Consider the following 27,334-nt stretch of genomic DNA (forward strand, 5'->3'; position numbering starts at 1 on the left):
TCTCTGCTACTGCTCTCCCACGGTGCTCAGTCTTCAGTGCTTGGGCGGCGCTTCAAGCACAGGCAGATAGTCAGGTCTCCTGGTGATGAGAATGGTGTTGTTCCTGAGAGACAAAGGCAGGAATTAGCTGACAAGCTCCTGGAGTTACTCTGGAGTTGGCTTGAGGGTTCCTTGGGCCGGGCATAGGTCAGCAGGCAGCAGGGTGGCTCACAAAGCAGGGCAGCAGTTCCTAGGAACAATCAGGAAAAGTAAGGGAACATTCCTTCTGGTGCAGCAGCCTATCCTCCAATAGTTTATTCTGGATCTAGTAGTTTACTGTCTTAGTGGGTCAAGAGGCACGGTACTTCTACTAGAAAGCCCCTTTGATGTGGGGGAGGACTACAAAGGATTTATGTGAAGTGCACAGGTCCCCCTTTCAGTTCAGCCTTGGCTCCAGACTATCAGTGGGGGCTAATCAGCCCCTTTGTGTGGGCTGTGGTCACTACCCTTTGAGATGTAAGTGTGAGCCCTTCCCAACCTCCTCCCCAGGAAGACCCATCAGTATGCAGATGAACGCAGATGTAGATGCATTTTCTATGTTGTGGGTGTCTGAAGGGAATGCACAAGTGTAACAGTCACCTAACCTCAGCCAGGCATGTATTGGAGATAGGCTGTAGGCACACATGGCAGAGAGTGCAGAGAAATGTCCACTTTCTAAAAGCGGCATTTCTAAAATAGTAATAATAACTTTGGCTTTACCAGTAAAGAGCATTTATTATTACCATTCCGATGGTACTAAGCATGATGTATCTACTCTTCTCAGATCAAGAATTACAGCTTAAATATATTATAAGGAGCTCCCAATGCTGGTCTATGAGAGGGGCAGGCCTCACAGCAATTAAAAATGACTTTAAGAGTTTTTTATTACTAGGACATGAAAAACATAACGGTGCGTGCCCTGCCTTTTGCTTACATGGAACCTTGCTCTATTGGCTACCAAGGGCCTACCGTAGGGGTGACATATGTAAGGAAGGGGAGTTCTGAACTTGACAAGAGGTTTTAGATGTGACAGCCACGTGACAGTGAGACTGCACACATAGGCTCTGCTGTGGCAGGCCTGAGACATGTTTACAGAGCTACTCAAGTGGGTGGCAAAATCAGTGCTGCAGGCCAACTAGAAGCATTTGATTTACAGGCTCTGGGTATATGGTATACCACTTTACAAGGGATTTACAGGTAGAATAAATATGCCAGTTGTGGATATACCAATGTTATTATGCGTAGAGGAAAAGTGTATGCACTTTACCACTGGTTAGCAGTGGAAAAGTGCTCAGAGTCCTAAGGCCAACAAAAAGATACAGCAACAAAACAGGTAAAAGGGCACAACGTCTGGGGTAAGACCACCCTAGGGATTCCAGGTCTAACATGTGTCCCCCCCAGCTGGAAGTGGGGAGAGCTACTCAACCTCTAGGGTGTTCTCATCACTAAGGCTGATGGTCAATCCGGAAGAACCTGGATAAACTTTCAGCATAGTCTGCCCCAGGTCTGTGTTCCACCGTGTAGTCCATACCCTGTAGGGAAATGGACCACCTCATTAGTTTTGTATTTTTGCCCCTCATTTGCATTAGCCACCTGAGGGGCCTGTGGTCAGTCTGAATCAGAAAGGGAGTGTCAAACAGGTATGGCCTCAACTTCTTCAGGGCCCAAACCACAGCAAAAGCTTCTCTTTCTATAGCACTCCACTTCTGTTCCTGGGAGAGTAACCTCCTAGAGATGAAGACTACTGGTTGATCCAAGCCTTCTTCATCGGTCTGTGACAATACTGCTCCTACCCCATGCTCTAAGGCATCCGTTTTTACAGTGAATTCTTTGGAGAAGTCAGGGGCCTTGAGCACAGGAGCTGTGCACATGGCTTGCTTCAGGGAGTCAAACATTTTTTGGCACGCTTCTGTCAAGATCACATTCCTGGCTGCTTCTTAGACGTCAGATCAGTCAAGGGGTTAACAATGGTGCCATATCCCTTGACAAGCCTCCTATAGTACCCAGTGAGGCCCAATAAGGCCTGCCCTCAGTCTGAGTTTTGGGGGGCTTCCAAGCCATGATAGTCTCAATCTTGGCCTGGAGGGGCTGCACCTTACCCCATCCCACCAGGTGTCCAAAGTACAGCACTGACCCCTGCCCTATCTGGCACTTACTGGCCTTGATAGTCAGGCCTGCCTGTTGCAGGGCCTTAAGCACTTCTCTGAGGTGGTAGAGATGGTCCTTCCAGCTGCTACTGAAGACAACTATGTCATCCAGTTAGGCAGCAGAAAAGGCCTTCAACCCAGCGAGTACCTGGTTTACTAGCCTCCGGAAGGTGAGGGGAGCATTTTTTAGACAAAGGGGCGCTGCCATGAATTGGTAGTAGCCCTCTGCGGTGGAGAAGGCTGACCTCTCCTTTGCTTCGTCAGTTAGGGCGATCTGCCAGTACCCGAAGGTGAGATCAAAGGTACTTAAGTACTTGGCAGCCCCTAATCTGTAAATCAGATCATCAGCCCGGCGGATGGAATGATCATCAGTTTTAGTTACAGAGTTTAGCACTCTGTAATCCACACAGATCCTTACTTCAGGTGTGGTGCCTGGTAAGGTAGCTTTTGCACCAGAACCACAGGGCTGGACCAGGAGCTATTGGAGGGTTCTATCACCCCCAACTCCAGCATCTTAGTGACCTCGCTCTTGATGCTGACCCTCACGTTATCTGACAACCTGTAAGACTTGTGCTTGACAGGGAGGTTGACTCCTGTGTCCACATTGTGGGTACACAGGTGGGCAATCCCAGGAGTATGGGGAAAAGAGAGGCAAACTGTTCCAGTACTTGGTGGCAGTCCCTCTGCTGTTCAGGAGTCAAGGTGGGGGAATTGATCACTCCTTCCACAGATCCATCTTTCTCCTTAGAGGCTAAGGGGTCAGGCAGAGGTTCACTGTCCTTCTCATCAGCCCTATCTGTCACCAGCAACATGGTGACCTCTGACCTCTCAAAGTGGCAATTGATATGAAGCACTCTATGGGGCAGCCTAAGGGGTCTTAAGATCCACCACATAAGTGACCTTCCCCTTCTTCTCAACCACTTTGTAGGGTCCAGACCGGCAATCATAGAGTGTCCCAGGCTCCACAGGTTCCATTGCCCACACATTTTGTCCTGGCTGGAATTCCACAGTGGTAGTGTTTTTGTCATACCATGCCTTTATTACAGCCTGACTGGCTTCCAAATTGTCAGAAGCTTGCTTCTACAACTTAGCCATTTGGCTACAGAAGGCCAGCATGTAGTTTACTACATACTGGGGGACTTTCTTGGAAGCATGCTCCCAACCCTCCTTAACAAAGCTAAGAGGTCCCCTGACAGGGTGGTCATACAGAAGCTCGAAGGGGCTGAAGCCCACTCCCTTCTGTGGTACCTCCCTGTAGAGAAACAGTAATCAGGGCAAGAGGATGTCCCACTTTCTCCTCAGGCAGACTCCTGATCATGCCTTTTAGGGTTTTGTTGAACCTTTCAACAAGCCTGTTGGTGTGGCGAGTGGTAAGAGGTGGAAAACTTGTAAGCTACCCCACACTCTTTCCACATGGACTGCAAATAGGCAGACATGGAGTTCCTTGGGGAAGCTCAACCGGGTGAAAATGTCCATAAGGGTTCTTGCCACTACAGGTGCAGTGGTGGACCTCAGAGGAATGGCTTCTGAGTACTGTGTGGCATGATCCACCAGAACCAGGAAAAACTATGACCAGAAGTTGTCTGGGGATCCATAGACCCAACAATGTCAATACCCACCCTTTCAGAGAGGGTGCTAATGACTGGGGGTGGTTCCACAGGAGCCTTCAGCTTCTGCTCTGTCTTCCCACTGGCCTCAGAGGTCACGCAGTTCCTACAGAACATTTCTAAGAGGTCCTCATCTTGGGCCAATAAAAGTGGGGCACAAGCCTTGCAAATGTCTTGTCTTGGTCCAAGTGTCCTGCCAGGGTTATCTCATGAGCCAGCTCCAGTAGGAAGGCACTGTAGCATTGGGAGACCACCAGGGCCCTTGTTCTCCCATGCACAGGAGTCTTAGGCTGACTATATAGGAGGCTGTCTTCCCAGTAAATGTGATAACTCCCAGAGACATCACCTGCTGCTTGGGCTTCGGCCTGTCATGTCTTACCCTCAAGGGTTGGACACTCCCTCTGTGCTATACAGAACTCCTGCTTGGCGGGTCCTCCTTCCACCTGCCAGTCTGCAGGTGTAGGCAGGTCACCTCAGGAAGCAGTGCCCTTCTCAGCGGACTCCGGGGTTCAGTGGGCGCCCAATCCATCTCACTAGGGATAGACTCAAGGGCTGGTTTATCACGCCCTCTGCCTCTCTTCTTTTTAGCCTGGACCATTGTTCCAGGCTCCAGCCCTTCTTGACTCCCCTCCCTGGTAGCCATGGATGTTGTGGTAGCACCGATCCAGTCAGGTAACCCGACATCTCCACATGAGCCTTGAGGTCCACCTCCTTCCAGGCAGAGGGCTCTATGCCATTTCCTAACAAGCAGTCCACAGGCATGGCAGGGCTTACAGCAACTCTCAGATGACCTAAAACCCCTCCCCACTCAAATGGAGCTAGGGCCTCTGGATAATGACCCTTTCTATTGTCAGTCACCACAACTTGGTAGAATGCATTGGAAATCACCTGCTCTGGGGATATCAGTTGACTCCTTACCATATTCATATTGGTACCTGTGTCCCTCAGAGCCTCAATACCTTGCCCATTGATGGTGAACCGTTGCCTATACTTGGTAATATTTGATGGTACATGGATCTTAGGAACCATCTCCCAGTCACCCAGAAACACTAGGGTAACCCCACTAAACTCCCCCCATTAACTGAGACAAACTCCTCCCCCAACACTGTGCCAGCCACCCCTGGATCCTCACCTCCAGAAGGAGGGTGTTTTCTTTTTGGACACTTGGGGTCCCCCTGGTAGTGTCCATACATGCTGCACTCATAGCTCCTAGGCTTTTTGAGTTGCTGACTTTTGTCAGGGTAGTTTGGTTTCTGATGGTCAGATTGGGAATGTGAACCATACCCTTTCCCTTGTGAGCTGTTTTGGGGGCCTTTAGAGAATTCCTTCTTTTTCTATCCCCCCCTCTTTCATCTGGTGGGAACCCTGACCATCCTTTTGGGAGTACTCCCAGATACCTTTATGAACACTCTGGTGCTGACCCAGGTGTGCGCCTCCTCAGCAAGCTTCCTGGGATCTTTCAGCTTGCTATCCACCAGGTGTCGGCGCAGCTCTGTAAAGGAACTATCAAGCATGTGCACCTTTAAAAACAAGTTGTACAACCCATCAAAATTAGTCATATTGCCACCCTTCACCCAGCCCTTCAGTGCCTTACCAGCATAGTCTAGGAAATCTACCCAGGTTTGTGTGTTGAGTTTGCGGCTGGCCCTGAACTTTTGTCTATACCTTTCAGGTGTCAGACCAAACTTCTGGACCAGGATGGCTATCATAACAGGGTAGTTGGTATGGTCCTCCAACTCTAAAGTAAGAAAGGTGTCCCTCCCTTTCGTGGGTATGTACCGCCAGAGACTACCTCCCCAGAACACCTCTGAGACCCTGTGCACTCTTAGAGCCACCTTATAGGCTGCCAGCTACTTATCCATGTCATCCCCTATGCTGAAACTGGGCACCACATCTTTGGGGATGTGGATTTTAGACTCACTTGAAGACACTGCAGGCATACTGCCACCATTTCCATTGGTGGGTCCTAGTTCCAGGGCTCTTATGTCCAGCTTTCTCACACTGAGCTCGTGGGCCAAATTCTTCTTCTTGAGGGGCTGCTCCAATCGGGCAAGCGCCATATGAATTTTCTTTCCTCCCTTCTGTCTGCCAGTTCCTCTGGTGACAGGTTTCTAGAAGAGACACTGCTCCCTGGTCTGGAAACCACTCTTGCTTCTGGCAAACTGTTGGCCCTTTCCACAGGCAGTTCCACTTCCCCATGGGAATCCTGCGTCAGCTCATCCTCTGCCAGAATTTCCTGCTCCTCCTGTGGAAAGTCTTCCCCTGCAACGTGAGCCTCTGCCCAGGCTCTCAAGGCTTTCTGTAGTTCCACCTTCCTGGTGAAACCCCTTGTAGAAACTTGAAAGTTCTTGTAGAAGTCTTTCAGCTGTTTCACATTGTAGTACTCCAACCTGGTCAGCTCAAAGGCAACTGCTGCAGATGCAGGAGTGGCTTCTCCAGCATGATACATAATGTAGCAGAAAAATCAAAAACAGGCCAAATAGAGAGACTTGAATCAAAATGCCAGTTGGTACAGGTCAGGCAAAAAATTTCTCTAATCAGGAGGAATAGGTTTAAATTGGTCTAAGCATAAAGTTGTAGTGCACACTGGATCACTGTATGGTATTGCACAAACACAAGTCCTATCCTCACTGCTGATCACCAGTGTTAGAAATGGGGTTTCTGGTTGGCTAGGGTATGCATCTAAGCCAGGCAGAAACCACCTACTCTAGTCAGGGCAAGTAAGATACATGCTAATGATCACATGTGCTCAGCCACTGGCAAAGCAGTAGGCCTATCCTCAGAGGTAATGTGTAAAGTATTTGGACCACCCACTCATAGCAACACAGTAAACATTCCACAAAAGGAATCTACACCAGGTTAAAAAAGTCATGTTTTTATAAAGGGATCATAAGATCAAAATGACAAAGATCCAATAAATAGATTAGTAATTATACTGTAGAATAAATTTGGTCGAAACAGTATCAGGCCCCTACGAAGAGTCATCATGAACTCATATTACTTGTCTGGTCCAACCTGGTTCTTGGTCCAATGGTCTTTCTCAAAAAACACAAATATCCTGTGATTCGGAAAATCCTTAATATCACACCTTCTTCAAATTCCCTGAGCTTTCAGGTACAACAGTTTCACACTGTCACTCAGCAGTGCCAAGACTGTTGGGCACCCGTGGTGCGCTATGAAAGGGCACTCACCCACATTCACTCTAAATTTGGATTAGAAATGTTCCACTCTGTGCAGGTAGAATGTAAACAGCTTTTGTCCACCCACTGCTGGAGAATGGGCGTTCTTGAAGCCCACAGACCTCCAAAGGGCATTAGTGGGTTATGCAGGTTAAGGTATTGACTGCTTAGGTAGAGATTGCCTCCTGGACAGGACTCGTGTTTTCTTGTGGTAACGTATTATTCTTCATTCCATAACTCGGAGATGCGCACATTTTTTGTCAAGGGGGTCATAGTGTCGTAAAACCAATTTACCAGTCCAGGGCTTTCATCATTTCACTGCAGCACGGACACGGAGAGCACTCTTGTCTATATCTGAAAATATAATAGGGTTGTGAAACGTGGTGTGTTTTGTCAGCATTACATTTACACATCCCACGAGCAGGCATTTGTTTTACACACATATGTACTGGACCAAAGGTCATTCTAATATGCAGAATACAAAATAAAAGCATTAAAAATGAGCATAATTGAGCGGTTAAAGGGAAGGATCGATAATATTACCACTGAAAATAGATAATAAGCAGTTGAAAGTGCTGAAATGCTACAGCTGTGGTTTAATTAATGTCAGTGGTGGCTGTCAGCTTAGAGCTACCCTCCCTGGGCACTGTCAAAGCACAAATGGAGGGCAGCAGGATGTGGTGTATGCACGTGATCCTTTGCATGGACGTCTTGCGCAACCACTGAATTAAACTCACCAGCAATTGGGTGTGCCTTCTCCTTCCATATTTCATCTGGTGGCGTCACGTGGGCCTGGAGGGTTTAAGACGCCAACAGGACTGCTAGACGTCCCACCATTCCTCCTCTGCTTACAGGCTGGATGTGGGCAAGGCAGCAAATTCATGGACTCTACCCATGATTGTCTCATCAGCAGAGCTGTCCTTTGATCTGGTAGTGCCTTGGGCGAAACCAAATTTGGCACCCCCTTTCCCTTGTCCTTTTAATTATGTATTGACAAATTTGGAGGAGAAAGAGGAAGGGGATGGAGTCAAAATTAAAGAACTATGCAGGCAGGGTACTAGCAGACTTCAGAAGTAGTGTTTAAATACGCTTTTCTTTGGATATAATTCCTAGGAAGACTGCTGCATGCAGCTCTCTCCCTCCATCCTTCCAGAGGTTGTCACCCTGGGCATAGGCCCAGTTGGCACATGCTAAATGCCGCCTTCGTCATCAGCCGCCCACCCTCTGAGCACAAAAAAATGTAAATATGAGGCCTATACCGTCGTACAGTAGTTGAGCCTGGAAACAACATAGTCCACTACTCCTCAGAATAATGTCTTGCGCTGCCGCCATGTTGAATTCTACTGATAAGATCAAAAGTCACTAGGGCAAACTGAGCGAGGTGGAGTTTGTACACTTAAAATAAGGAACTTAACATCTGTTCCACGCTGGTTGGAGTCTCTTATTCAAGCGGAGAGAATATATGCCTGCAGTGGATTTCCTAATTCCATCCTGCTATTGGTCAGCAAGCAGTATTCTAAAAGGCTGATCCTGAAGTGGACTGCAGACAGAGGTAGGGGTGACGTATTTCCAAAAGGGGTTGGCGGCTATGTCTAGGCCCAATGTAAGCAGGGAACAGATTGATAGAGAGTCTAAAAACGGCTGGAGCGCTAGAGATGTGAGAGGCAAAGACCACATCTTGTGCCACGTGCTTGTGTTCTGAACCCCTAACATAGGTAAACCACTTTCACAATTGTCAGTCTGTCTTTCCTGTTGTGAGGTCAGCCACAGATTCTATCCACTTGTCCCCCGTGGCCACCCAAGTTACGTTGTAGGAGTATAGGTAAGCGCGACGCTGCAGTGAGCGCAGGCAAATTAAGACTTTAATGAGTGATTAATAATGCAGCTGTGCTAACAACTGATGATAATGGCGAAGTCATTAGAAAAAGATTCTTTGCATGTTTTTAATTACAGCAATTAACCCAAGTCAGGAGAAAGAGCCTTTTTTTTGACTGTGTAAACCAGAGGGGACTGACAGCAGCCGAGCGTTTCACGCACACTGTTGTCTCCCCTGTCAAGGTTGGAGACCACCATTTGTTGGGAAGGGTAAAAAAAAAAAATCCAATTTCATGTTACCTATTAGGTAATAGCTTCCTGGTTTTCTTGGTGGGAGGAAGGAATATATAATTTTCAAACAACCCTATTGAACTTCGCAGGAGGATGCAATGATTGAGATAGTGCTTTAAGTGGAAACAATAAGTGCAGGTACTCACCAAATGGACCTGAAGACAAGGAGATGAGTTTGGGGCAGGACAGGGGTGGGTCTATGTTTCTAACTTTCTCAGGCTTTATGTGCAAGAAATCTGACCCATTGTAGGAATGTGAGACAAGAAGTGGACAAAAAGAACCATTTCAGCAATTCTATCAGATGATAAATATGGCTGATACTCTAAAACATTCAGAAAGCGATTTGGCAGTGCCAGAACGCTGGAAGTTGAAAGAGTCACCAAATTTCTGATTTAAATAAATTATAACATCTTAATAAATATTTCCTACTGCATGTGTCTCTGTTGCAAATTTCTTCGGGACAGAGTAAAAAAAAAATCTGTTAACAATCACAAAATGTTGAGGCGATGCCAGGGCCCGAACCGTGTACTACTGTTCCAAAGCTGACAGCTCTGGAAAGTAGGTAACATCTCTTCTGCTATTCATACACTGTTACCATTCTGGTAACTTGTGTTAGAGTTTGGTGAGTGAGGCATATTCACTTGTCACTGAATTAATGCAGTCTTTACATTTCGCAAGGCACATATAGATGGCTACCCCATGTTTTTCTTGCAGTACAACGTTTCGGTGCATTGCAGGCTCAACATATAAACAGCATGTAGCTTTCATTCTTGTGAAGAAAGTGCCTCACTTTACAAAACACGCAGCTGCTACACCAGTGGCCAACACAGGACTAGTTTCCTGCAATTACCAGAAGAAGGCATCCTTAATCTTCCTGTTTCCTCCTTAGGTTCTATTGAGAGTCAGACCTCCAGCCAGCTGAGACACTTGATGATGGGCTCTCCGGTGAGGCAAGGAGGCACAAGGGCAGTCTTACCCTACAGCAGAGGTAGACTCAGACAGGTAGAAACTGAGCTTGCAACAGTCTACACATCCCACCTTGCTGAACCTACTTAGCAAATTGGAAGTACAAGTAGGTTGTGCCACGCAAAAAGAATCATGGAACAAGTACTATAAACAAGAGCGTTATGTCTAATTCTCTCTGCATAGTTCATCCTCAGGCTGGGGGATGGTTTGCAGTCGCGGCTCGCAGGTGTTACAGGGAGCGGGGTGGCGCACAGGGAGAGAAAGGGGGACTGGAAATAGTAATAAAATGTTAAAAATAAAAAATGAATAAACCTACCTGCACGCTGTGCTCCTCTGCCACTCCTCCATCTTCTGCTGCAGGCACAGGCTCCCAGCCTGCCCTGCGGCCAGTCAGGATTGGCTGGGAGAGCGCAGCCAGGGTGCTCCCAGGCAGACTGGGAGCCTGTGCAGGCTCTCTTCAGCCCGTCAACTGTGTAGCTGTGCTGTAGAGAACCTACTGCACATGTGTGTTTGTCCCGCCCGAGACAGCCAGCCAAACATACATGCACAGTGAGGAGGAGTGCTGTGCACTCCCCCACACTGCTCGTCACCCGCCCTTTTAAAAGAAAACAATAATAAACTGGGTTTATTATCGTTTTCTTTTAAAGGTTTTGCTGCTGCCGCTGCTGGTGGGGTGGGGGAGGGCAACGCTCCTCCACCCAAACGGAGGAGCCGCCTCTGATGGTGTGAATATACTTTGCTGACCACAATGGTGCCTGCTCCAGTGCTGGGCCACAGTGAGTATCAGTACTCTCTTTTGTCCCAGGAGAAGTTCCAGTACTCAAGGAAAGAAAATTAAAAAGTGCAGGTACTCAGTATCAGTGAGTAATGGTCTATTTAAAGCACTGGATTAAGAGATTTAATATCAGGAGAGGGATTGTTGCAACTATCATAATCTGTCTGTGAGACAACTCCATAGGTTGAGCATTTGCTGCACAGATATATGTATAACTATTACAAAGACCCATTGTAACCAGTGTAGAGAACAATCTGTTGGGTCTGGCAATGGGCAGCCTTTCACCTCAGTGGAAATGAAAAATATAGCAAAGCTCCTTAGCATGCACACACCCATACATATGGGGGTACAGTGCAAACATCCCTAAAAGGTTTAAACATGTTTTATTGTTCTTAATCATGGCATACTATTGTTAAACAAAACACTGGGCATACTTAGCCAACAGATTCCAAAGCACAAAAATGTAAATCTTCCCCAGCCTCACCCGAGCTCCTTTAGATGACCTTGAGGCTGCATCCTTACCCACCTGCACCAACTTAGGATCACCTTTCACACACAGGCATATTCGAGGATGAACTCCATAAATAGCTTTCACACTCTGCTTACTTGACACACAGGGATAGTATCTTTGGTGGCACAAGCTGAGCTCCTCCTCCTGTCATTCAGTCGCAAAGCAGAGCTTCCTACCAAATGATCAACACATTGACGTCCACAGGACTCTCTCTGATACTTGTCACCACTGCAGAATCTCTTTGCTTAACACTGGACACAATGCTCGACTTTGATTCCCTTGTCCAAGTAATGACTGTTCCCCGCCATTAGACAACTCCTTCCAAAGTGCAGACCAAGGCAGGATTCATCGTTAAAGCACCAATAAGATACAATACTCTCCTCCTGGTCTGCCCAGAATATGCTTTTGACAACCGAAGGCTGCATTCCACTCTGCTGCTCGGAAAATGTTCTGCCCTTGCTTCCCTCAAGGGGTTACCTCTAGAACCACAAATCCCTTGCAGCCTATCCTGTATTATTAATAAAGAAGTACGCTTGAACTCCCTCAAGTACCTGGCACAAAATCAAAACTCTCTATCAGAGTTAGGGCTCTGTAACCGTAAGTAGGACAAGTGGGTCCAGATAGTTCTGAGAAATTTATCAATTAGTTTTATCTTTAGCAAAAAAAAAAACACTTGAGATGGTTGCAGAAAGAACATTGATTCAGTGATGTGAACCTTCCCCATACTTTTCATCGGTACGTTAGGAAACCAGGCCCTTCATGACGATCCACTAAAAATCTTTAGCCATGTTGTCTTCACCCCTCACGCGATAAAAAAAACAGATAAAAACTTTTTATTGTTTTGAGTTGTTTCAAACCATTCCAATAAATCAACAGAAATTCAAGAACAGCAAAAAAAAGAGAAATAGATTGAGAAAGAATACTTCAAAGCATTCAAAATTGTAAATGATCACTTCAAAACATGCAATTGATCATTACTTTCCGTTAATAATAAACTGCTTCTACATTCATGGAGTTACATTTCCAGAGACATATGCAAGAAGAAAGTCATTGTCTTTGCTGCTTATCCGATCAACGTTAAAACCAAAATATACAAAACGTCTAGTGAACAGAGTATTGTTCTACCAATGGGACCATTCCGTGGCAACAATTAAGTGAAACAAGATAAAGTGGATTGTATTAAAACACTTGGAAACAATATAAAATGTACTATAGATATCTTGAGACACACTAAACATGGGCAAATATCTGCAACTTTAACTACCCACAGAGCTCGTATTCATTCTTATTTGCTTCCTGAGAAATTTCACAATGCTGGCCGAGAGCTGTTCATTTACTTCGCTCAGACATGTAGATATGGCTGTTTTACATTGGTTTATGCCTAAGTGATGGAATATTGGTTTAAGCCAATAACACCTTAATGTCTTTCTTGCTTGTAATTTCATAGTCTGCCGTTGCAATGGGACGAACCTTTTAAACGCCCAAATTTATACGCCTTTAGAGCAGTGGTTCCCAACCTGTGGTCCGGGGACCCCTGGGGGTCCACGAAGCCTTCTCAGGGGGTCCGCGAGAGCCTAGAAAATTAAAAAATATTAACAAATATTGACAAATTAGGTCCCCAGCTTCCAGTAATGACTCAGGCGGGGGTCCCTGGATTCCCATGATGATTCAGTGGGGGTCCCTGGGTTCCATTAATGTTAAAGTGGGGGTCCACAGAAATCAAAAGGTTGGGAACCACTGCTTTAGAGGGATTAATCCACATCTCTGTCTCATGGGTACTTTCAGAATATAGCACGAGGAACTCTGGTTTCAATGAACATATTCCTGATGCTTCTCAGTGGTTGTATATTTAAAAAAAACGTTTAATGACTGCAGCTTGCATTGTCAAATGAATGAGTCCTTTGCTATGTCTTGTTCTCTGCAGCACCTCCTACAAGCTTTAGTCGTCCTCATACTGCCCATAAGAGAGATCTTTGACAGAATGCTGGGGGTATTTGTGTAAAATCATTGACAATCTCCCAATGTGGCCAGTCAGCCGAGCCTGGTCCTTCTGAAGAGCAGGGCACTAACTGACCACCATGTGATCTACCATCACCAGCACCCCTTCCCTGACCCCCAGTCTGCGGGTCGTGACAACTGAATATTTCTGACTGTCGAGATTTCATAGTGCTGGAAAATGCGCTATGTCTATTTAGAGTGTTCGTTTAATTCATTTTGATCAAACTGATCAGCCACACATAATGAAATAACAGAAGGATCCTTTGACTAAGCATAGGTGGAGTTTGTTTCTTTTGTACCAATAAACATCCCCCAGAGCGCCACCATTTTTCGATTTATGCATAATACGTGTAACTAGCCCGGATGTATTTCACGTGAAAAATGCGTCTACAGCTGAATATTTTTGACAAATTCAAGCCTTCTCAGAAAGTATTCAAACGAAGAGCACACGTTTTTTTCTCCCTTGGTACAGAAACTAGGACAAACATAGTGTAGTAACTGTCTTTGTAAGCTACTAAAGTTGTTTTGGATGTGGGTTCTTTCCGTGAAATTGCAAACGAGTGGAAAAGACCTATTTCAGGTGGAAAATTCTACCGAGGCTCATCAAACTGAGTATGAGAGCAGCAGTGCTATGAAGCGCTTTGTTTACTTTTCTGACGCCTTTAGGAAACGTGCGCTTTGGGGCCTTTGTTCTGAGTAATTCGTCAGAATCCCTCTACCCGCGTCTTTATCTTTAATCATGCATCTTCTTTTTATATGTTGACAACAAAGGGTTTTCATGCGCATTATATATCATATAAATCTCTAAATCTGAATATAAATAATTGAGTAATAGATCAGGTGAAAACCATTGTCTCTGTTCATATCTCTGCTGTGTTGCTGAAAAAAAACCAATCCCCTGAGCATGAGACTGAAGCACTGGGAGCATTAAAAGGAGAAAAAGTGTTGCTAAAAGCTTTAAAAATGAAAAGCGGTGTGAATGCTAGAAGATTTTGAGTTGAAAGCTCCTTTTCAAAATAAGTTCATCCACCCTTTACCCCCGTGGCATTTTCAAGAAGTTAGCATTTCAAAGCAATGTTCGACTGAGTAGATTTTCTATATTTTATGCCTGAGTATCTGAACATACACTGTAGCTGCTTTCAGACTGTAAATTTGCTAAAATGATCTGGACTCCTTAGAGTGAAATTAGGGCAGAATTTTCATGACGAGCAGCATGTGCTGGGCAGCCAAACAAACAGGTACCAGAGTTCCTGGGCCTGCATTTGTAGGATAGCTCAGTGGGATTAGGGCACACTGCTAAGGTTATCACCGTAAGGTCTAAAGTTTGAATCTCAACAAGGTGACTTAGCCATTCACCCTTAATATACCTATGGTAAGAAACTATTGAGATCAGTGATAATAACACTTGGTAGTTAATTACATCGAGCCAATTCAGTTTCTAGTGTGCACTAAGTAACTGATCAATTGTACAATGATTTTTATTTCTGTTGCAAATCATTTTGCAAGGTTCTTGGCTTTCCTCAAAGCTTTGTCATGCAATCTGTTGTCTGCTGGGTGTTGGCTTTCCCAGGGAGTGGACTCTATAAGGGTGGTAGGATTTTCAACCTTTCACATCATCGATGGTCCTTGTGTTACATTGATTGCATGTTTGTGTGGGGGTGTGTGTCTCCATACCTCAAACTGTGTCACAGTGGCTACTTGTCCCAATAAGCCTGTCTTTGTTTCTGTGTCCTAGCGCCTGTGCCTGCTCCTCTGTTGCCGCATTCTCTCTGCTAGCGTCAATGTCGCACCCTAAAAGGCCTGGGTATGAGTTGCACAGTAGGGGTGCAAGCTGCGGACCAGTAAACTCCAGTACAAATGGAAACTCCCAGCCAGTACCACACGGAATGGGGAATTATGTTACAGGCCCATTTTTTTCAGGTGAAATTATTCAAGAAATGTTATGTGTATTGATGCTCTCATTTCCTTATGCATAACAGGAGGTAAGAGGACATCAGGAGACAGTGCAGGCTCTGGGGTGGCACAGTGGGTGGAAGCACTTGATTTGCATACCCCCCTCCTCCAAAACAAGGGGAGGGGTTAGATAGGGTCCGACTGCCCTTGCTAATCCTGCAAATAATTTTACCTGCCACTAACATGGTGCCAGGTGTTGCTGCACCCGTAAAATATGGGTACATGATATCCAGGCCTCTTGTGACAGGGTGTAGCGGGCCCCACCCGGGATACCACTCCCCCACCTCTTCGACCCGTAATTGTGGCCTAATGTATTTTCCTTCTCGATATACTTTCATTGCGGTGTTGGAGTATTTCCAGTCGCAATGCCAGAATACTGTTAGTCCCTGTTTGGACATCTGTGTATTTCCTTTCATAGTGTGTGATTCAACTTGATATACAGTCTGCAAATCTGTCCTTGCCACTCTTTCTCACCCCAGCTCACACTTTTTTGCTGCTACATGCCATGTGAAACCTGTAGAACCAATCTCCAAGCCTTACCTGGAGCACCAAAAGGGATTATTCCCAGATCACCCCACACACCATTCTTCCGGTCGCCCTCAGCAAACTGAGCAGCTGCCGACACGACCTTCCTGAAGCTTCTTTGGAGACTGGTAGGGAGGAGGCACGTGCTACACAGACGCTACAATCCTGGCATCGGGGTGCATGTCTCCATGTCCAACTGTCTGTGTATGTCTGCCCCATTGTGTGTCGCCACTCGTTGTGCATGTGCCTTGCAGTGCCAAATTCAGCTCTCGAATAATGTTTGCCCCAGATCACAACATGAAACTGTCCTGTTAGAATAGTAGTGGGTCTCCCCTTAAAAGGACACCGTAAAACATTTACATTATTGTAATATAAAGTGGTAAAGGGCAGTAGTTGGCTCAAGTTTCTATCCATTACACAATATATGTTTGCCTCTTGGTCAGTGGTTCACGAGCCGTTTAGGTGCTGCTGTACATCACTGGAAAGAAGAGGGCCTTACAGTGCCTGGATAGGGATGGGCATCCCTTAATTGTACAGTTATGTGCATGTGGCCAAGGTAGTGATCGCCGCACATTGGAAATAGTTCTGCGTTCTCAGAATGTTATCTTTGAGGACAGTGTGAGAGGGGCTGAACTGTTTGAAGCCACAAGCAACAGGCCTGTAATCAAGATCAGAAACGCCAAGGTTCACAGTAAGGTTCTCCTAATCCCAGTCAATGGGTTCTAGATCACTTGATACATGCGCTAGACCCCTCGGTAACCTGGCATTATAGGGCGGCTCTTCAGTGTAGTTCTAGGGCACTCTTCCAGTGTCCCAGTTCAGCAATGGTGGGGACCATTGCTACGTCATATCCGAGAGAGGATAGAAGGCCCAGGAGTGTTGCATGGAAGCCCCTTTTAAACAGAGGCATTTTAAGGCCTGGGCAAAGTAGGCAATTGCCTAGGGCTCCCAACTTCCAGGGGGACCCCTGGTAATGTGACTGGACAGTCAGAATTTCAGCCACAACAACGTTGGTCATAAAAAAAAAAAAGCTTCTTTTTTAATTTCACATTCAAGCATGCTTAGCAGAAACGTATGGCCACGTTTACGAGTCATGTAAAATGATGTAAAGCAGTGAACACTCTTGCAAGAGTACTTGCATTTTAGAGCAAAAGTAATTTTGTGCTGGACCGGTGCTACTTTCTGAGCGCAAGTAGCACTTTGCACTGCTTAGTGCCACTTTGCAGGGTGGATTAGTGCAAACACCATGCTTTCTGTATTTTGATTCAAAGCCTGATCTACTAAAGATACTCAGACCTGGCTTTGTGTCGAAAATAATGTGTCCTTGAAGTAAGCACTGCCATGGAGAAATGTTTTTTATTCCTGCAAACATTCCACACATTACATGTGTGCTACAGTGTACAGCACACATATGTGTAAGCCTACGATTTTGTACTAAAAAGGCATGTTTCCAGTACCAATACTACGCTAGACAGCACACACCCCTCTGCACCCTGGTGCAAAGGTTGTGTGCTAGCATAGTGGTAGTGAACAGCATCAGACCATTGTGCATTACTTTCCCCCCTTGTGCATCTCAGCACAAAAACATTGGTTGCTTGCTGGCTTGCATTGTGCTAAAAAATAAACTTGTCCCTTTTCGGGCGTGCCTGGCTTGCCCAGCTTTACCCCTCACACTCTCAGACAGGTGGTGACTTTTCGTGTCATTTCACTCTCCATTCTTCACCACACCTTATCTCCCTTCACCCTGTCTCTTAACCGCTCTCTCTTTCTATCTCTACTTCTCTATGTACCTTCATCCTCTCTCTCACTCTCTTTCTCTCTCCCTAGCTCTATCTCATCTCTCTTGACTTCACCTTAGTCTTCTCCACTTCTTTCTCAACGTACCCTAAATATGTCACTCAACTTCATCTCTACCTCTCTCCCATCACCCTTTTCCTCTCTCTATCACTCTCTGTGCCTGTATCTATATTTATCACTCACAAACCTCTCTCAGTACCTTAACTCCCACTCTTCCTTGTCCCTTTTACTCTACAGCACTGGACGTTTTCAAATTGACCCGCTTCTATCCCTCCTTCACCTACTTTGTCTCACACAGCCTCTTTTTTATCTACATCATTTCTCCATGTCTCTCCTACCTTCTCTCTACCTCCCTCAGCTCCTTCTCTATGTCTCCACTTCACCTCACCTCTCTACCACAGTTGTATCTCTACCTCATATCTCCCTCACCACCTTACCTTTCTATGCACAATTGGTCTCTCTCACTACCCAACCTCTAAGTTTACCTCCCCATTAGTTCACTACCTCACCTTTACACCTCCTCTTACTCTCAAGTTATCTCTGTTCCCTTCCCTTCATCACTTTAAATATCATACTGCTTTCTGGAAAACCTCAATTTATCTGCCTCTTTTTCTCTATTATAAACTCCTTTAACTCTTCTTCTCTTTTTCCCTCTCTCTCTCCCTCTCTGCCTCTCTCTCTTTCACACATAAAACTCACCAGCTCCACCTCAACTGTCTTTCTCAACCTTTTTCTTTATAGATCTCTGTAATTGACCACCTCTTCTTGATTTTCTATCTCACAAGTATCAACCTCTGTATAAGCATCACATCTCTTTCTCTTTTTCTCAGATCTCTCTCAAATTCCTCTTTTCACTTTACACCACATTTCTCCTTCTTCCTTTCACTCCTTTTTCTACATTTCTATCTTCTCCACAACTGTCTTAACCTGGCCCTTTTTTCTGTACATCGTCTCATTTTGCTTTCTCTCTATTTTTCATCTTTTTGTTTTTCCTCAAGTTTCTCTGTCTGTCTATGTTTCCTCCTCACTCCCTTTACCTCTCTCTGATATACCTTTTTTTACAGTACCTCAATCAGTACCTCATCCCTTGGAATACTGTACTCCTCTGCCTCTCTCTACTTTTCCTTCTCCTTGTCTCTATCTCTCTCTATCACACTCTAAAACATTACCTTTTTCACTGCCTCTCTTTCTCAACGCAGATCTTTCTCTTTCTTCCTCCCCTTATGTTTCCTTTTGGCTACCTCAGCTTTTGTCATTTACTTTACTTCTCTCCCTACCTCATATGTTTTTCTACATCATCTGTATCTCCCCTCTTCACCCTATATTTCACATCTCTCGCTATACTGTTCTGGATGTTCGTGTACATCTCTTATATCCTGCCCGTTCCATTTCTCCTACTTCGCATGATCACAGGTAATGTTGTGACAGGGAAGTGCACACATACAAAGAGGAGGACAGGACAGGAAAAATAACTTAGCAGAACGTGATTAGATTTTTACCTTTGGAATGGCAACAATCCCTAGAGCATCTCATTGATTTCAACTGTTGCAGCAAGAATGCCAGTAGTGAAGGGGAGTATATGTGTGATATTCAGCAAGTAAAGGTACAGTCTCAAGCACTGCATGCATATGTCTTACATTAATATTATGCAATAGTCCACTAAACATCTAACAAGCCACCCTTGACATATTTTCTACAATGGGAGTAACAAGCAGGGGTGTAGCTTCAGGGGACTGCTTGGAGTGTGACACCCCCACAGAGAAATGCATTCTTGGCTATGTAGTTGGGTCTGGCGGCCCTGAGGCGGGTCTGCTATGTCTGTGTTGGTTTTTATTAATATCTTGATGTCTCCAAGACGTTTTAACTTGTTAATTTTTTGGATTAAGACTTTAAACATACAGGGTGAACGGTTTTCGAAAAAAGCAGCACATTTGCACTTATCGACGCACTCTTCGAATAGATGCAAATTTTAGGGCTGGGTGAAATTTTAATTCTGGTGTGGCCCAAATTGCCATGACTAATAGTGAGATAAGGGAGAACCAATTGCGTAACTTTGTTCTGTACGCATATCCACGCCTCACTCGTTCTCTGTTTTGAGGAAACCACACAAACCTTTTCACTCAGATAGCTAAACCACGAGGGGGTTGCGCAATCTACCTAGTAATAGCGGAATGAAAACTATTTATAAGACAACGTTTTATTCCTGTCTGACTTTGATTTGGAGTTCACACTGCTTACTGCTCATGCCAGCTCCTGCTACTCTGAAGAAGGCTGAAGTCTGGAAGATGCATTAACCTGTGTAGCTAATGCTTCAAACAACATGGTCGCAGTGGGATGCTGACCACCTGCCAAATTGAGTGCTGGCTTCAGCTAGTTGAAGACCTGCACATGAACTAGGCTGGTAGGAACCTGTTGGTGCTTCCAAAACTGGAGCGGTAGCCTGCCTTTACCCCCTATCCCCAGAGTAATTGGAATAATTTTGGTAATATCGCATTACTTTGTATCTTGCTTGCTGGAGCATTACAAACTAAATTATTTTTGCTCACTCGGCCACTCTAGACAGAGAGCCTGATTTAGAGTTTAGCAAATAGACTAAAGGGATACAGGGTGGTGGTGCACTTTGTCCATCACCCAGCCTTTACTCCACCCACAACATTTAGATATGTTCTCTGGCCCCGCTAACATCTCTGTACATTGGCAGGAACCATCGCCAATGCAGTTGCTGTCAATAGAGGAAAAATTTGATGGACAGCTCCATCAAACATGACTTTTCCATAGCTTTCTATTTTTCAATTACTTGACGAGACGTATGGGAGAGCCTTTAGAATAGGAGTGACTCAGACTTGTCATAAAAGTATTGAAACCTTTCAGACAAAACTGAAAACAACTCTTGATGAAACAACTACTATGTAGATTATCAGCTCCATAAATGGCAGGCAGTAATTGTGGTACAGGAGGATGGGTGACTGTGAAAAGAGGGATTTTCACAACAGTTGTTTTTGTAAATCTCATGAATCAGATCAAAATTGCTTCGCTGAGCCATACATGAGTTCCACTCCACTTTTCCAAACTAAAGCTTGTCTTTATTTAGCAATCCAAGTTGTGACACTGAGCTCTTTTGCTCACATGTCACACAACATTGTTCTATAGCTTAACCAAACAAAAATTAGGCTATCCCTCCAGGTGCAACAAAGAACTGTCCTGCAAGAGCAGGTGTATACACCAGAGCATAGTATTACAATGTAGAATGGATACATTGTTACATACCACTGATGAGGCACAAAGCACTCCGATTGTCATTTGGTTCCTTGGTGTCCTTTTTGATCGCATGGTTGTTAAGATATGGGTTGTTGCTGGGCTTATGGGAGATGTTGGGTGTCTTGCATGGGAATCAGAGATGTGTTCTATTAATGGTGCAGTGTATTGGAAAAGGAGTATAACAAGGGGTGTTGAAGAAAAAAGCAGTCACACCTGTCCATATATACCAATTTTAGAAGTGGTCTGTGTTAAACAATTACATAGGTGGGAAATGTGAGTTTCAATACTTTCTCACATTTGAGTTGATTGTCAATTGTTCTTATTCACAAATGAATAAGTAAAATTCCAGATCTTGCCCTTCAGAAATGAGAAAAAAGGACAGCCTTTTTTTTTTAAGAAAGTGAAGGTCATGACTGGGACCAACCTAGAGCTTAGTGATCTTGTTTGGCGAAAGATATGCAATTTATGCAGAAGGAAGATTGATCTAGTGCTATGGATGTTTGAATGTGCAGTGCTCTTCACTACGTTCACTGGCGAGTCAATGTAAAGGCTGAAAGTCGTGCAAGATGAGAGTGCAGGTATGTAGATTACAAAGATGTCCTGCAGCTAAATTCTGTATTCTCCACTGTCTATGAAGTCAGGAAAGCACTAAAGTCAGGGTGGCTTGTATCTCTCCAGAGAAACCTAGGTCAGAGAAAATTTGAAATAGTGATTATATGGTGTAGACAAATCATTTAGCAACTTGAAGATATTGGGGTCCATAATTACACCAGATTCCTTATTAGGTGTAAGGCTTTGGTGCTAATCATTGACAGCTGAACAAGAAGAGAGAAAGGACACAGCCATAACCACATTGTGCATGCTAAAGCTTCAATTATCTGAGGTTCATTAACATTGAGGCAATAAGGCCAAAGCAGGGTTTAGCCTTGCAGGGTTTTAATCCTTGTCCTTGAAACTAAAATCTATTCTTTGGAGGTATTTCCACCATCGGACAGTATACGGTACCCATAGCACTATTGCACTTGTTCTTTTACTTAATAAATGGAAATATGTTCTAAAGACTGTACTGTTTAGTGTCAGCACTAAATAACTCTGGCGCTGTGTTCCTGCAGCAATATTCCTTTTCCAATGTGGTAATGCATATTTTCAGAGATACCATATAATATTTCCAGAGGTGTTAATCTCAATTGAAGAATAATATTCCCCAGTTGATATTTTTTTAGTAATGATGGGCACTGCAGCTTTTTGCTAAGCAGCACCCAGCCATCTCATTGCAAGTTTTTGCTCTCTGCTCACCATTATTGACTTTGCCAATGCTTGTAAGATTGTGCCGGTAATGACAAAGCCTGTGATGGCAGCTGGCCATCTTGGAATGGTATTTTTGTATACTTTCAAGATGTCTGTCATATTGTGCATATATCCAACTTGGTAGCCATGGCTACCAACCATCTGGAAATGTTATCTTATTATACTTTCAAGATGACCACCACATTGTGTCAAATGCAAGGTGTCAACCATCTTTGAACTAAAGTTAAAAAAAATTCAAGATGGCTGTTACATTTAGTTTAGACACATCTTGTCAGCCATCCTACACAAAATAATGTTAAAAAATGGTAGAAGATTATTCTCTTTACTACCAATGGATGCCACATTCTGTATTCACGCATTGTTACCTCCATCATGGAAACCTAGAAAATACTTTTCCAAGTAGACTGACTGCCAGTAGTGGTAAACAATGTAAAATACAATAATGAAAACCAACAAAAATTGGCAAAGCGAGGCAGGTCGTCTTTGCCAATCCTTGCTATGTAAAATGGCTCTCTCTTTCATTTCTCGCTCTGATGATGTGTCAGGGTCCTGCACAAGGCTGTGAGTGAACAGTAATTGACTCGATTTTTCTCTCCAAATCATAATTTTAGGAGATTTTGAATCTTGCACGTTGAAGGACAAACAATGAAGCCTGTTGAGAAACTCCACTCGGCCCAATAGGCGTGTTTACGAATTTCCCAATTGATCAATAGTTTAACACAATTTAGGAATATTTTCCGACAGGCCAGAGTGCCTCTATCAGACTGGTTGGTCTAGGGAATACTCTGTGTCATGTCAGGCACTGCTGGACGTGATCTCAACTGCCAACAAATCTTTCAGTTTGCAGGATGTATTAGTTTATGGATAAACTGGTGGGATGAGGTACCACTAAAAGGCCAGTGGTGGTGAGGTAGAGGCAGTCACATGTCAGGTGAGGGAATGTGTCTTTTGCGTGTTGCCTTACTCACAGGGCTCTGTCAATTTCCTTCTCAGATATGGGCAGCTTCGAGGACATTGAGACGCAGCAGGCTGTTTCTCATGGAGAGGCGGCTATCATCCAAGCGCCGGCCATCGCTAGCTTCCCTCAGCCTCAGGTCACCTGGTTTCGTGATGGCCGCAAAATCCCCCCAAGCAGTCGCATGTAAGTAGAACTTGGTGTTGTGGTGAGAGAGAAGAGCTTGATGGTTCCTACTCAAAATACCTAATGTAAAGACAGTATGCACAGCACGGATGGAAAAGAAATAGCGATTAGTCAAGAGAGAAGAACAATTGTGAGAAAACACTTCAAGTATAGAAATGGAAGCGGGATCGAAAGAGGAAGGAAAGGTAGAGAGGGAGGACAGGTGTGGAGGTGTAAGAGGAGATATGGGAAACATGCAGTGAAAGAATTGATTGGAGAAGTGGAAGAAAGTTTGAGAAAGTGATGAGAAGATAAGTAAAGAGAGTGAGCAAAGAGATGCATAAGGGCTAGAAATAAGGAATGGCGAGGGGCAATGAGGGAAAATATTTTTTTTAAAACGCAAAGAGGAGGTTTGTGGAAAACAGAGAGAAGAGAGGAGTAGCAGTACAAAGGAGACAATGAAGCAGTGTGATTGAAGATGAAGTGGAGAGGGGCAGTAAAGAGTTTAAATGGAAAACTTTGTCAGATGGTAGAATTTTTTTTAATGACCAGCAGGATGAGGCTGTCATTGTCCAGTTATCGTTGCTATGAATTTTACAAACGTGTGCTGTAGTTATGCCGCAAACAGTTTCCTTTTGTAGTTTAGGAAATGGTAATTATGCATCACATTATGGGTAAAACATTAATTATTTCTTCTGGCACTTTCAGTTTGTTATTAAACAAGTGTGACGTTTTGGCATACTTTAACCTCCCATTTATAAGAATCTCTATAAAGCGCTACATGTCTCTTTTCGGTTACTACAGTGCGCCTAATTGATACCAACCTGAATGCAACGCCTTAAAAGCAGACTTCTTTATAGAAGGAAGGCATGCGCGTTCAGCATGTAGCATCCAAAATGCTATTCCCCAACATCTAAGGACATAAAAACAAACCACCGGAATTCTGAACGTGCGAGCTAGAAGAACAAAAGTGTCTCATTGGGTTCGGTTTATGGCATTCTGCGTGTATGAGAAGTGCTACATTTTTCCCCAACAAGTGAAATCGTTTTTTATTTTTTACTAAAGCTGTGAAATGTAAGTGTAGTCCCGTAATTCTGCACGAGGGGTGCATCTGCATTCCTTTGCAGGAAAATCTGGGCTCTTTACGTGTTATTTATGTTGAGTCACTTGTGAAGAAAAGCTTCACAACAGCTTACAAAAGACTCAATAGTTACCAGCATTTCATCGTTTTAAAGTACACACAAGAAAAGGCTAAACAAGAAATGCGCACTTATATGAAATGATCACGAAATAAGGCTGTCAGCTATCACTCACAAGAGAAAGGCGTCCTCGTGCGTGGGCCTCAGAAAAGTAGGAAGCACTGCAAGCTTGGGGAGGCCAATAACTGCAAACCTCGCGAGACTCTGCTCGCAAACTAATGCGTGACTGCCCTACTGGTGTGAGGAAAGAAGCCCCTGCAGAAATGTATGTCAGTAAGGTATGTTGTCTGAGTATCTCATTAAGAAAACTTTTAAAATGGAGGGCAATGAACCCTACGACCAGATCTAAAATGATTGCTGAGTGTACACATGAAAAACTGTTGTTTTAGGAACATGTTACGAAACATTTCCCATCTTCAGCATTTAATCTGATCCTCCAATGGGTCACTAAAACTTACGGCCAGATGTATGAAAGGTTTTTACCCATTCTGTGTCTATGGGAAAAAGTGTTCGTACATATGGCCCTTAGTGTATTAAAAGATAACCATGACCCAGTGCTAAATTTGCAAAATAATGACTGCTGGTGCCCAAAGATTTCTCAGAAGCGTGCAGCTGTCGCTGCTGAATGTTGGTGACAGTGGATGCTGGCAGCAACATAAATTGGAGGGGCTAAAAAAAACTATAACATACACACATAACATACGCACATAGCATACATAAGATACACACTAAACATAACATACACACATAACATGCACACCAACATAAATATAAAAAATAAAACTCTTACCTTATTCGATGTTCTGCAGCACGTCCTCATTCTACAGCACATCCTCAGAGCTCAAAGGCCACAGCAACTCCCTCATCCAATAAAGACACTTTTTTCATGCTCTTAACCAGCATGAAAAAGTGTCTTGATTGGCTGGAGTGGGCCAGCTCCGTGCTACAAAAGGCACTCTGTGCCTCTGCCTTCTCTCTAAGCCAGCTGTTCAAGACAGCCGGGTGGAGAGGTTTGAAATGCGCATGTCAGTTTGACCCTAGCAAGGTAGCCAGCCTAACCATCATGCACACTTCAAACAAAAGGGCCACCCCTCACTTCTGCCAATCATTGACAGCAGTGATGCACTGGCTCCACCCTGCCCACATACTTTGTTTGCTGACAGAAAGATAAAAAAATTAAATGGTAATAAAATCATTTTATTACCATTTTATTTTTTATGCTTTCTGCACAGTAGTGCAGGAGGGCGAAGCTCCTCCACTCTCACGGAGGAACCACCACTGATTGGTGGTGTGCAATATCAGGGGTGCGTGGTCTTGAATCCCTCTCATACCTCTTTCGACCATCACCAAACGCTCCCTGACCCTTTATTTCACAGGTTGTTTTTTATCCCTTTCTCCTTATGTCATTTTTTTCCAACTTTCTCATCCTCCTTCTTTCTTCCTTTAGTGCTTTTCTTTCTGGGTCAAAGTCTGAGGAGGAAAAGTAAGTGCTGGTCCCAATAAATGAGTGCCACTGGGCTCCACCTTCATCCACCAGTTCAAATTAAGCACTGCAATGACCTCAGCTCAATAAGTGGAGTCTTTAAATTGGTTTCAGGTTTTTTATACACCCGAAAAAATGTTTTGCCAGAAATTACTTCCCTGAATCAATCATATTAAAATTAATACATAGGTGCTCTTGCTGAAGGCAAGTACGTCTCCTCAATCCACCCGGAGCTAAACCATCTTCTTCACCTATGTCATGTCTTAATGCAGCAACTGACTTTTGAAAGGTGGGCGCGGGAAATTTTAATGAGCATTGCGATATGGAGCGTGGTAAAGTTGTTCTAACTTTTGATCCAAATGAATATTCTTTTGTTGCTCTAATCAGTGGAATCTGTGCCAGAGTGTACATGTTTTGGCAAATGAGGGAAAACCCTATTCATGCTGAATTTTCTGTTGCCCCGACATTGCAAAGCACCGCTTTATGAAGAATTGCATGGGTACCACAAAAATGTTTAGCTAAATAATGTCATTACTCCCTGCTGGGGGGCAGACCTTGATATCTGTGTATGTTCTGTGTTCACTGTCATCTTTAGATTTTGAGTTTAGCGAGGGTGTGCCATTTTTTGCTTGTTTTGGGTACAAGATTAAGCTTTGTAATCCCTGACTACCCAAGTGTGCATGAACTCGTCCAGCCTGCTCCATTTCCAGGTTGTGCCTTTGATCCCTTCAGTGATAAATGGGCAGACGTTCATAGAGGGATAGTAGAAGGAATGGTGGTCTGCTGGGAAAGGCTCCTGTTTATAGTGCTGGTCCTTAAGACGGGGTCTGACCAGAGCATGACCCCAATGTCTGATGGATGGTCATCCATTTAATTTTTCTTGACACAGGTCACTTTACTTTTGATACTTTGTAGGAGAAGTAACTTTAACTGAGGACTGTGAAAAACATAACTTTTTTTCTCTCCTTGCATGAAGTACACTCCTAGAGATGGTATAGTGTCCCAAATCGAAGAATAATTCTCTGTGTCTGGACTTAAGACAAAACCTTCTTTGTAAACTGTAATATCTGGAAACAATGAACACTTCTGCCTAGTCTTTCATCTGAACCCAGAAAAACACATGGAGCTGTTCTGAAAACCAAGTTACTTTTCAGTGGCATTAACTTAAAGCTTGCATGTCTCGTGCACGAGCTGTATAGGGAAATAGAACTTTGTCCCTTCCAAGCTGAGATGTCCCATGGCCTTATACGACAAGAATGAAATAAGGGTATAAACAAAGGGGATGTCGTTTTCTGTCCAATTGTATATCTCGCCTACTTGGCAACACATGCAATGTCTGCTACAAGTTATTTTATCAGCTTGCAGTGGGCTTAGAGCCCGCCAT

At 44.3% G+C, this 27,334-nt stretch overlaps 1 protein-coding gene across 3 annotated transcripts in view; it reads left to right on the forward strand.

Annotated features, from left to right (window-relative positions):
• The window catches only part of SDK2 (sidekick cell adhesion molecule 2), a 945,724-nt gene that overhangs the window by 566,362 nt on the left and 352,028 nt on the right, over nucleotides 1-27,334 (forward strand). For all 3 annotated transcript variants that reach the window (XM_069199807.1, XM_069199808.1, XM_069199809.1), the window contains exon 4: nucleotides 23,142-23,289. In XM_069199807.1, the coding sequence (XP_069055908.1) occupies nucleotides 23,142-23,289 (148 nt within the window). The remainder of the gene's footprint in view (nucleotides 1-23,141; nucleotides 23,290-27,334) is intronic.

Source organism: Pleurodeles waltl, chromosome 7, assembly GCF_031143425.1.
Source record: "Pleurodeles waltl isolate 20211129_DDA chromosome 7, aPleWal1.hap1.20221129, whole genome shotgun sequence".
In the NCBI taxonomy this organism is placed as follows: Eukaryota; Metazoa; Chordata; class Amphibia; order Caudata; family Salamandridae; genus Pleurodeles; species Pleurodeles waltl.